General features: G+C 36.6%; 1 protein-coding gene across 1 annotated transcript; it reads left to right on the top strand.

Annotated features, from left to right (window-relative positions):
- Nucleotides 1–980: 980 nt before the first annotated feature.
- LOC120519193 (fish-egg lectin-like) lies at nucleotides 981–11,071 on the top strand. The gene is made up of 4 exons (XM_039742371.1): nucleotides 981–985; nucleotides 4,658–4,825; nucleotides 9,773–10,023; nucleotides 10,700–11,071. The coding sequence occupies exons 1-4, from the start codon at nucleotides 981–983 to the stop codon at nucleotides 11,047–11,049; spliced, it is 774 nt and encodes a 257-aa protein (XP_039598305.1). The 3' UTR covers nucleotides 11,050–11,071.
- Nucleotides 11,072–11,107: the final 36 nt, after the last annotated feature.

The raw sequence follows: 11,107 nt of genomic DNA, 5'->3' as shown, positions 1-11,107 counted from the left end.
TGAGCTAATCCTAAAGACCTGGAGAAAAATTACAAATGAGGCACCTGCAAGGAGTACAGAGAAACTATGATTATGGCACACTGGCTGGGATTCTAACTTGTCATCAAGCCATGTGAGGAGGCAACAGTACCCACTGTGCTGCTGTCCTGTCTCCCCAACCTTTTTATTGCAGAGCACAGGCCTTGGCATAACAATAGGAGACACACTATAAACTAGCACAGTACTTTCCTAAACTGAAAATAATCAATAAGATTTTACAAGAGACCTCTATAAAGGTTCATATGTTATAGGAATTTATACAGTTCCTGAGAGAAAACCTAATTGAAGATTAAATTTATTAACTAACACAAGTTTATAAAAACAAAAAAAATATTCTTGTAAATTAAAGGAATTGACAAAATAAATCTCTGAGCTCACAGAGATAACAAACTTTCTTAGAGAAAGGGGCTCTATAGTGGGCAATAATGGACCACAGTAAATGATATAAAAGTGTCCATGAAAAACATTTCACATTACTCGTGTCACATAATCCACACATAAAGTCATCCAGTCAAATGCTCACAACAAGCAAAATGCATGCATTATTTGTTAAGTAAAATCACAGCATTTATACGCAGAGAAAATGTGTTCACACCAGGATCATGCTCCTCATTCAATGGCCAAAAGTACTGTGTTTAATTCAAAAGTTCTTTCCTACCAGAATGTGTCTACCCTGTATACTCTTCCCTGATTTTCTGGAATTATCTATTTAACAATATTTTAGCAAAAGCATGCATTTTGCCCATTGTCAGCATATGACTAGGCAATCTGATGAGCGGATTACATTACATAAGTAACGTGATATTTTTTCACTGAACTTTTTATATCAGTTGCTGCAGTCCAGCATTAGCCACCAACCTGTTCAATCAAAATATTTATTATTTCTGTTCTTGATGAAAACTTGAAATTCAAAATTATTATTGGCTATCACTTTAAACCACATGAGGTAAGTAATATATACAAAATATCATTTTGGATGGTGCATTCCTTTAAGGCTAATCTTCATATATGGAATTTATTTCTTTTGGTGATGTTTTGAATTTTGAAACATTATAAGCATTTCAGGTCACCCTAAATGGACGATCTTTAGGGTCATGGGATCATAGGACCCATATCAAATGATCAAATTCAATTTCTTTCTCAAATTTATTATCATGTATATACAGTACAGTACAATGAAATTCCTACTTGCATGTGTCCCACCGATCAGTAACAGTAGTACCATACCAGCAGCAGATAATAAATATAAAATTCTACATTAAATGCATCATTAGAATATAATATATACGCAAGAATCACCAATGCAGTTGTGTCTGCTGGGTAGTCTTAAGATCTGTGGATAAAAACTCCCTCTGAATTTAGTGGTATGAATGACAGTCATTCTTTATTATTTGCCAGAACAAAAATGGAAGAGATGTAACTGGATAAGGTAATTAATAATTCTTTTCTTTTCTAAGGCAGTGCCAGCATGTTCTATGTAAATCCTGAAGCACACACATCTGTGTACCAGTGATAATCTGAGCTGACTTCACCACACTTTGTAGTGCTTTGCCAAAAGGGGAAGGGGCAAAATTTTTAAAAAAATGTGCCCCCTTGATTTCCAAAAAAATTTCTGGAAAAAATTAAAAAATTAATTTAACAAAAATAAGCAAAGTGGCATTCTTTTGCTTTCCGGTTTTATTGTCACATTAAAGGGATTTTTTAACTGTTTTTTTGGGACTTACTTTTATTTACAAAATCAATGTTAAAAAAAAAATAATTTTTGGCATGTTAAAACAAATTTTTAGGGGTTATCACTTAACCACTTTTATTTTTTTTAATATATACAAAAAAATAAATAGAACTTTTTGTAATTCTTCAAAATATTTCAAAAGTTTTGGTTCCTTTAAACATAAAATTTTATAAAATGGAATTTTTAAAGCCGTCCTTTAGATTAACATCCAATTTCCTTTTTAGTCATGGGACAATGTCCTAAAAGCCCACAAAAAAAACCAGGTGTAATAATTCCCCCCAAAGCCCCTTTTTTTCCCAAAAAACAGGAGCCTAATTTTGAAAATTTTTGAATTTGTAATGATGCAGTATCTTTTTATTTAAAAAAAGAAAAGAACCCATTTTTGTTAATTTTTTTTTTTTTAATTCCCAAAAATTCAAATTTCCCCGGGGCAGTATATAAAAGGGTTCAAAGAAGGTTGTTTTGGGTAAAAGGGAAAATAATAAACGGTTTTAAATAATTGGTTTGGAAGGGGAGACCCTTTCTTTCCCATTGACGGGGAAAATTTTTTTTCCCCCCTTTCAAAAAAACCCAAGGCCAATTAAAAAATAAAGGTTTTGAAATTTTTACCCAAAAAAGAAGATGAACGGTAAAATTTTGGAATAAAGTCATGAAAAAGGCCCAAAATTTTGGGACAAATTAAAAAAAGGCAATAAAGGGGCAGGTCCCCTACTGTTCCCGTCTTTATTTCCTGGGTTTTAAAAAAAAGATTTTTTTACTAACTTTTTTTTCTGCTGTTTAATAAAAAACAAAAGAAAAATTCCATTTTTTTGGCCAGGGGGGCCCTTTTCTTGAAAAAAACCCCAGCGGTTTGAAAAACTCACTTTCACCCAGCAGGTAAGCACTCCATAAAAGTTGATCCTGTCCGGGGGGGTCCCTAATTTCCTTTTAAACCCACGTGCTAAAAAGCCCACAAGGAAAACCGGGTGGGGGGCCGTCGGGGTTTCCCCAAAAAGTAAACTAAACTTTTGTAATATAAAAAAGGGGATCGTTTGTAAAAAGGAAAAAAACCTTGTTTTTAAAGAATCTTGGGGGAAAGAAGAAATTTTTACTTTTTGGAAAAATTATAAAAAGGGGTTAAAAAACAAAATTTTTGTTTTGAAAAAAAAGGCCCGGGGAAAAAACCCATTAACCTGGGTGGTGGAATAAAAATTAAAGTTTTTAACAAAAAAAAAGGGACCAAGAAAAAAAATTTTGTTGGAAAAAAAAAGAAAAATAAAAAAAGCCCCGTTTTTCCAAATTTTGGAAAAATTTTGGGGAACAACCCGGGAAAGGGTGAGGGACCTAAAAAATATGTTTTTTTTGGGGGTAAATAAAAGAAAAAATAAACTTCGAAAAAAAAGAAGGGAAAAGGGTTTTTTGGGCCCAAAGGGGGGGTTTCTTTGGGGGGGTTTAGTCTATGTTTCAGGGGGATTTTTTAAATCAAAACCCCAAAAAGAAGGGGTTCCTAAAAATTTAAATGAAAAAAAGGGGTTTTTTAAAAAGGAGAAAGGGGAAAAAGAAAGGGGGGGGGAGGGAAGGGGAAAAAAAAAAACCGGGTTAAAAAATTTTATTTAAAAAAAATTTTTTAAAGCAATTTTTAAAATAAAGGGGTCGGTTTTTTGAAATAAATTGGTTATTGCAATTTTAAAGGGGGAAGAAATAATAGGGGGGGTTTTTTAAACGGGAAAAAAAAAATTTTAAAAGTTCCCCCCGAAAAAAATTTCAACCCTTTAATAAAGGGGGCCCCCGAAAAACCCAGAAAACATATTCAGAAGGGAAATTAACCCCAAAAGAATTTCGTAGGGGCATCAGGGGCGGGGTCGGCCTAAAAGGGGAAAGGGTTGGGTTTTTTTGAAAATTTTAAAAATTAAAATTTCCCTAAATTTGAAAAAGACCGGGGATTTGAAAAGTAAATTAAAGGGCAAAGTGGGGGAGATCCCCGGGGAAACTCATTTTTAAAATGAAAGTAAAACCAATTTTTGAAATTAAAATTTTAAATTTAAATTTAAAAAAAAGGCCATTTAAGGGGGGTTGGATTAAAAACCCCTTTTAAAGGCCCAACGAAAAAAAATGGCCCTCGAATCTGGGAAAAATGATTATGTTAAAAAAGGGGAAGTGTGGCTTTTAAATAGAGCAAGGGAGCCCGGGCATTTTCAAAGGTTTAATTTAAAAACCCCCCATTCCCCGTTACCCCTCCCCAATTTGGGTCCTTTAGCCCAAAGGATTTCTGACTAACACCTCGGGTTACAACCCTTTGTTGGGGGTGTTTCAGATTAGAACCCCTTCAAAGCCCCAGAGCAAAACCTTCGGGCCCCAATAAAAAATTTACCAAAATTTCTCCTAAATTTCCAACAAGGCCCTTTTAAAATTCCTTTTTAAAAAAATTTCTCCACCCGGCTGCAATCAATGCACATCATTACGGCAAATACATCACTGGGGGACGGAAATGCAAGGGCACCCCCGGTTTTTTTGAAAATTTTGGAAACAAACCTTTACATGGCCAGGATTCGGGCCCGGGCCCTTTGGGGTTTGGGGGCCAAAAAGCAATTACTTCCCGTTTTTCTGAGGCAAACCATGCCTGTTGCGGGTTTTAAGGAAAGGGCCGATGTAAATGATTTTTCTGCTACAGGTTCTGGCCCCCTGGGGTCCCAACGGTTTTAAAACCCCCTGGAGAACCGCCTCCTTAGATCCGATTCCTTGGGCACCTGGATTCGGTTGAGGAAACCGGGAAAAATTTTTCACCCATGGAGAAACCTCCAAAAAAAAAACCCCCAAACACCCGTAAAGTTGAAGGGATTGCCCCCTGGATTCATTAATAAAGATCACCCTTAATTACATAATTTATTTTTTCCTTTCCAATTTCAGGGTGAATGACCCAGGGGGGAAAACCCCCTCATTAGATTATTTTTGGCAATTCCCCCTGTATGGAAAAGGGAACAATGGGAACAAACAAAATATGTTTGGGGAAGCTACCCTTGGAGACTCTATTCGGGTTTCCCCCCAAGGCCCTTTGAAGGGTTTTTTTGGGGGACGGTTTGCAAAACGGGCCCCAAAGAGGGGGGTTTGGGGAACCTTTTGGCGGGCCCCCGGGATGGCCTGAAACCGTTCTCTTTTTAAAAAGCCTTGGGGTTGGAAATTGTAATCCCTTTCATTTACCTGAAAATCCCTTATATTCAAACTTATTTTTTTCCCACATCAAGGGGGTTTATGATCCCCGGGGTTTTTCCAAAATTAAGGTTAGGGACACCCCTTCTCCCCACCCCCCTTCTTATCAGTTTCTCACCATGTTTTCCGGGTTTGCAAAACACCCCTGGTTAGATTTTGAATTAAATACCTTAAAAAATTTTTTGGGAAGGGCTAGGGGCAAAATGAGGTTCAGGGTAATCTATTCAAAAACTTCGCAATTCTGCTTGCAAAATAGGTTCTTTTACCCAGTTTTTCCATATAACATTTCTCCCCCACTTTACCTTGATTTCTACTTTCTAAACCCCAAAAACCCCTTAATTTAATCTAATTACCCTTCCTATTTCCGAGATGGGAATCAAAAAATAAATGCTTGGGTAGGAAAAAAATTTTTTGCTCCCAACCCCCATTTCCCCCCCTCCCTTAACCCCCTTTTTCAAAATTTTTGTTTTCCCCAAACCCCCCTTAGGTTATTTGTGAGGGCCGCAGGTCAAAACTTTTTAAATTTCCTTCGATTGGTCTCATTGGCCCCCCCTTTAAACTAATAATCCGCATCCCTAACCCTTGGGTCATGGTTTACACCCCTTTTGGCCCCGGGCCAATAAAAGTCAGCATTTATTTTTTGGCCCAAAGTTTCATTTTTTTCCCCCTTTTGGCTGTCATTCCTCTTATTGCTTAAAAAAAAATTTCCTGCTTCTATGGCGGGCCCTTTTTCTACACAGGAAGAACTCCAATTTGCTTCTTCAGTTTCCTCACCCCCCTTCCCCCCCCCATCTTCCCTCCCACCGCTGTCTAATTTTCCCTTTTATTGTTGCCCCCCAAGATTGTTAAAAAAGGGGAAATGGGGAAAAAAAAAAGTTTTGATCCAAGTGCCATGACAAGTGCAATTTTTTTTCCTAACAAAAAAAAAACCACAAGTGACCAACTAAAAATTTAAAAAGGATGGAAAATGCTGACCCAAAAAAAAATTTTTAAAAGATGAAAAGGTTTGAAATTTTTTGCAAAAAAATTTAAGAAAAGGCCAAAAAGATTTGGGACCCCAAACCCCCTCGAGGCAGATGGGGGGTGTCCTAGGACGCCTTTTTTTCCCTTTTGCCGGTTTTTTTAAAAAGTTTTTACTAACTTTAATTATATCTCTGTCTTAGTCGGAAACGACACCATAGAAAAAGTTCCCAAAAAGGCAAAAGAAAAGTGTTATCGCTTCGCTTCTTCATCAGCCCAGGGGGGTAAAGTACTAGAGATTTTTTAATGCTATCTTACTTAGGTTTTGGTGTGGATGAACCCCAACTGGGAATAAAAAAAAGGGTGCCAATTGATTTTCAGTTGCCAGCAGAATATGACACATACCAGGTCTTTAATGAAAGTAGTTTTAAAGGAATGACCCTCCTTTTATCAAACAAAGGATCAAATTAAAAGATGATGTGAAAAAACAACACTTTGCCTAATGGGAACAACCCGGCACCACATCTGGGGTCCCCTTATGCCATTTTCATAAATAAACCCGATATTTGTTTTAAATTTGGTCTGAAAAACAAAACAATTTGCCTTTTTAAAAAATTCAAAAAATTGAATTTAAAATAGAAGTAAAAACATTCAAAGAATTAAATCAAGTTTTCCCAAATATTATGACTTTTATAAACAAAAAACTCAATGCGATAATATTATTTTTAATTTAAAAATTAAAAAGGGCATTCCACAAAAATTTATTTTTAAGGATCAAACATCCCCCGGGGACCCGAAAAACCCGGGATATATCCAAAAAAGAAAGTTATTCAACAATGTACTGTAATGTCTTGGTTCTTGTTAAAGTTAAATACATTATAAAAAAACGAGCAAAAAAAAATAAAACGTACAGCTTGATAGTTGTATAACCGGGACGGGTTAGATAGAAATTTTAATAGTAAACATGTTTTAAAAATAATGAACGGGGGGTACTGTTGAGCCTCCCTAAAACTGAAAAAAACATAAAGAGCCCAAGATAAGAAGAAAGGAAAGATAAATTGGTAATAACAGTAAGTAGAGGGGAAATTCGAAAAAACCCAAGAAAAAACAACAAAAAAAAAGTGAACTCTGAAATCCTCTAGGCCTTTAAATGCAAGCTCTCCAATCTGTGCCTACTTTAATGTAATTTTTTAGGTCTGTCTCTGTTCATCCTTTCACATTTGCCTTTTCAGTGGCCTCTCTTCCCTTTCTGTTGAGTGTTCCCCCACACCTATCCTCACATGATTACAGTCACAAAGCAATACCGGGAAGAATTTTATGAGGCCAGGATCTACCCCAGGGACAAACCAGTCTTCATTTCTGGGGTCAAGCTGTTTTTTGAATTTCCTAAGGCCATTGTCTTAGAAATCCCCCCAGTGGTCTGCCCAATCTTTAATGTTAGTTCTAGAAAAGGGAAACAACTTTCTGGTAGGCAGTCTACTTTAATGTACAGTGAGCCCAAAATACCATAATAACCCTCCCTTCTTCCCTGAATGTCAAACCCCTATCCTTCCAACCCTGGTCTAGGCATTTATTTCGAGCTTTCCCCCCTCCACAAAAGGGTTCATACTTTTTTTGACAGAGAGTAAACCCAAACCCTGTTAAGACTATGTCATTCCCCTTTTACATTGAGCAGAAATGTAGCTGTTATGTTACAGAACACCCATTTGTCATTTTTATCAGGCCCTTACTGGTTTCATTTTTTCCCAAAATTTTGCTTAGAATTATCAAAGGGACAACACACTTGATTGTTAAAACAATATACTTTGTCACTAACGCACATGGGGTACTAGGCAAGAGCATCTTGGCCTGGCATCTTTCCTGTTACCAAAAATTTCTTTTGCCCCCAACTGATAAAGAACACGTAAAAATACATTGTATTTAAAAGGATGTAGGGTTTCCCAGTTGAATCATATAATCACATTCAAACTTCAGTATAAAAAAAAAAACATGCTTTTCCCGACCTCATAATCAACTGTGTTTTTGGGGGCCCAGGGGGCCAAAAATGAACTAGACCATCCTCATTTTTTTTTAGTAATTTCCCTGTTTCATCATTCAATCTTTAAATTTCAGTTTTCCACATACTCCAGCTTCCAGCTTTCCCAACCCCCGGTGCAAATAATTTGAAAAATGGGCATCATGGTGAAAACGGATAGATATTTACTGCTTTCGGGCTAACCGTACCTGGACATTTTTGACTATGAAGTTTATTGAGGCAGTTTTGCCCATAAAGGTATAGATAGTTTGTTTCCCCTCATCCCATTGATTTTTTGGTTGTGTTGCACTAAATTGAATTTTTGACATTTAGGGGGAGGGGGCCTGGCAAAAAGGTCCTGTTAAAAATTTTTCAGCCCGGTGTGAGTGTCCACACTGCAGGCTCGGGCCACACAACCCCTGAGTTGGATTAAGGGGGGGGGGAACATTATTTTTATGTTAGTTTATACAACATCAATACATTTAGATAACAACACTAATAAAATAAACCCTTTTATAAGAATGAAAAGCCAGAAAAACAAATAATATAATTTTTTGAAAATAGCCTAAAAGGGAAAAGGTCAAATAAACAACAAGAAATAAATATTACTGGGATCAGACACTTTTTTAATATAAGAACAACTGATTGTATTTGAAAAATAATAAAAACCAAACACTTAAGCTGTCAGTAAAACTAAAGGGGAAGGTTTTAAGCAAAACCCTTAGAGAAAACTCATATGCTTTATTTTTTCTGTATTTTTTGGGGGGGGACAAAATTCATTGGTGGTCAAGGGATATTCCAATAAAGTTGGGAGAAAGCCAATCAAAAAAATAAAATATTTAAACCCCCAATTTCCTTTAATTTTTTTTCACCTAATGGGGGGAAATAAAAAAAAATTCCAAACACAGGACTGTTCTGTCTGGATAATTGACATAATTAGAAGTCAGTTTTAATTTTTTTAAAAAAAAAATAAAATTGGATATAAAAAGGTTATGGAAAAGAGTTAAAATGTAAATTTAAAACCCATTAAAGAATATTAAACTTTTATTTTTTTTGGGGTTCATTCATTGTACAGTTTGGAAATGCATGTTGCATAAGTATTTAAATTATAAAGTATGTACGGGGAAAAAGAAGCAAGCTGCTCACCTTGCAAAGATGCCTTTAAACATCAGGTTATAAATTTGGACAATCCTGACCAGAGAACTCCCTGAACCCCAGCTACAGGTTGAGAGAGCGCAGTAATGGATTTGTAAATTTTAACAATAGGGTCCTTCAAACCAAACCCCACTCATCCCTTTGGGACTTCTAGATTAATTAAACCCAAAAAAATGCCAGATCAGTTTTTTTTTTTAGGGGCACCCCGTGGCATGATGGCATTATCCAAAGACAAGTTATATGTGGCTTTTGACTGTCATTGTTTAACCCCTTTTTTTACAGACTTTGCCAGCATGTGTTTTTTAACAACACTGATTCTAATATATAATTAGAGCTGGTTCAAACAAAGAGTCCTCAATAAAAAAGTCTGAGTTTTATACAAGTGTGTAAACCCTTTCCCGGGTTTCCCAAGGTTTTCACTGGTTACCGGTTAACCCCTCATCTCAAGATGTCAAGTCTATTTTTGAAACTAAAAATTTGGGCTCAGTTTTTGGATTTGCCCCCTTCCACGGTTTGTGTCTGTCTTGTGTTAAATAGAGATGGGATAGGCACCAACCCCAAGTGATCGTAAAACTGGGTGAAATGAGTTCAGAAAATGGTTGGGTGGATTCATTGCATTTTATGGTCTCGTATACGCATATCTTAATTCCTTCATTAGCTATACTTTAATGTCCATCTTAAAACAGAAACTCCCTTACCTCTTTTGCAGCACTGGATTGCCAGCAGGTGGATGGACGCCTGAAACAAATTGATGTCAGCCTGGGCCAGGTGTTTGGTGTGAACAGCAATGACAACATCTACACTCTCTATGGTAGCAATTGGGTCCAACTCCCTGGAGCTTTGAAGCATGTTACTGTTGGTCCTGCAGGCGTGTGGGGAGTCAACAAATGTAACGAAATCTACAAGATGGTGGCTGGCCAGTGGGTTAATGTTCCAGGTAGACATTTTTTCTTCTGTGGTAGAATAATCTGAGAACTGTGAAACTGTCAGGAGGATTTTTTTTTTTTTTCAGCTTGGACTATTATGAATATCTCTGAGACAATACATACATGCAAGCATCAAATGTGAATTTTCTCACATAGTTTAGCAGCAGAAAATGAATGCAGAGAGTGAGCATCTCGAAATTGCCAGTTTTAAATTTTTAGAGGCATTTCAAGGATTAGACCTTTCACTTAATGGGTTCAAAGTGGCATGAACAACTATAATTTTTGCATACTGAAATTTTGTTCTTCAGTGTGGAGTTGGAATGTCCTTCTTGTGTGTAAATTTCCTCAGGGGTTTGTGGGTTAATGTTTCTGTTCAAAAGTATATAATTAATTATCAAAGCAGCCACTTCTAATTTTTTGTGACTGTGTGCCTAAATTGGAATCTGGGATTAAATTCAATTTTAAAATGATGTCTTATTATGACTTAAGCCTTATTCTGATGAGAATAAAGTTAAACTAAAATCTGAAGTTGTTACCATGTTACCCTTAATTCAAAAGAGTGTAATATAAGTAAGAATAAATACAGAGGGGAAGGGGAATATTAATAAAAAATACATAGTAGACTTTGGATGGTTTTGTAAAGAGTTCAATATTTAAATCATTGTATTCGTTTCTCATTCACTACAGGCTTGCTGAAGCAGATTGATGCAGGTGGTGATGAGTTTGTCTCTGGTGCAAACATGGTTGATAGTATCTACTGCATGGGCAGGCAAGCCACAATGGCATTTAGAAATGCCCAGACTTCTCCTGCATGGGAGCAACTGCCTGGAGCCCTTAAGTACTACTCATGTGGCCCCAATGGCTGTTGGGGTGTCAATTCTGCAAACCAAATATTTATAATGAAAGGTGTGACGCCTACTGCTTGCAAGGGCAGTCAAGAGTGGCAGAACATTCCAGGCTCCTTGGCAATGATTGAAGTGGGCACAGATGGCAGTGTCTATGGAGTGAACGCAGATGGAAATGTTTACCGCAGGTAGGTCTTCTTTCATTGGCACATCTTTCTGTAAACACAAAAAACAATATTATAACACTTGC

This window comes from Polypterus senegalus, unplaced genomic scaffold, assembly GCF_016835505.1.
Source record: "Polypterus senegalus isolate Bchr_013 unplaced genomic scaffold, ASM1683550v1 scaffold_3288, whole genome shotgun sequence".
Lineage (NCBI taxonomy): Eukaryota > Metazoa > Chordata > Cladistia > Polypteriformes > Polypteridae > Polypterus > Polypterus senegalus.
This window is presented reverse-complemented; position numbering and strand designations above follow the sequence as displayed.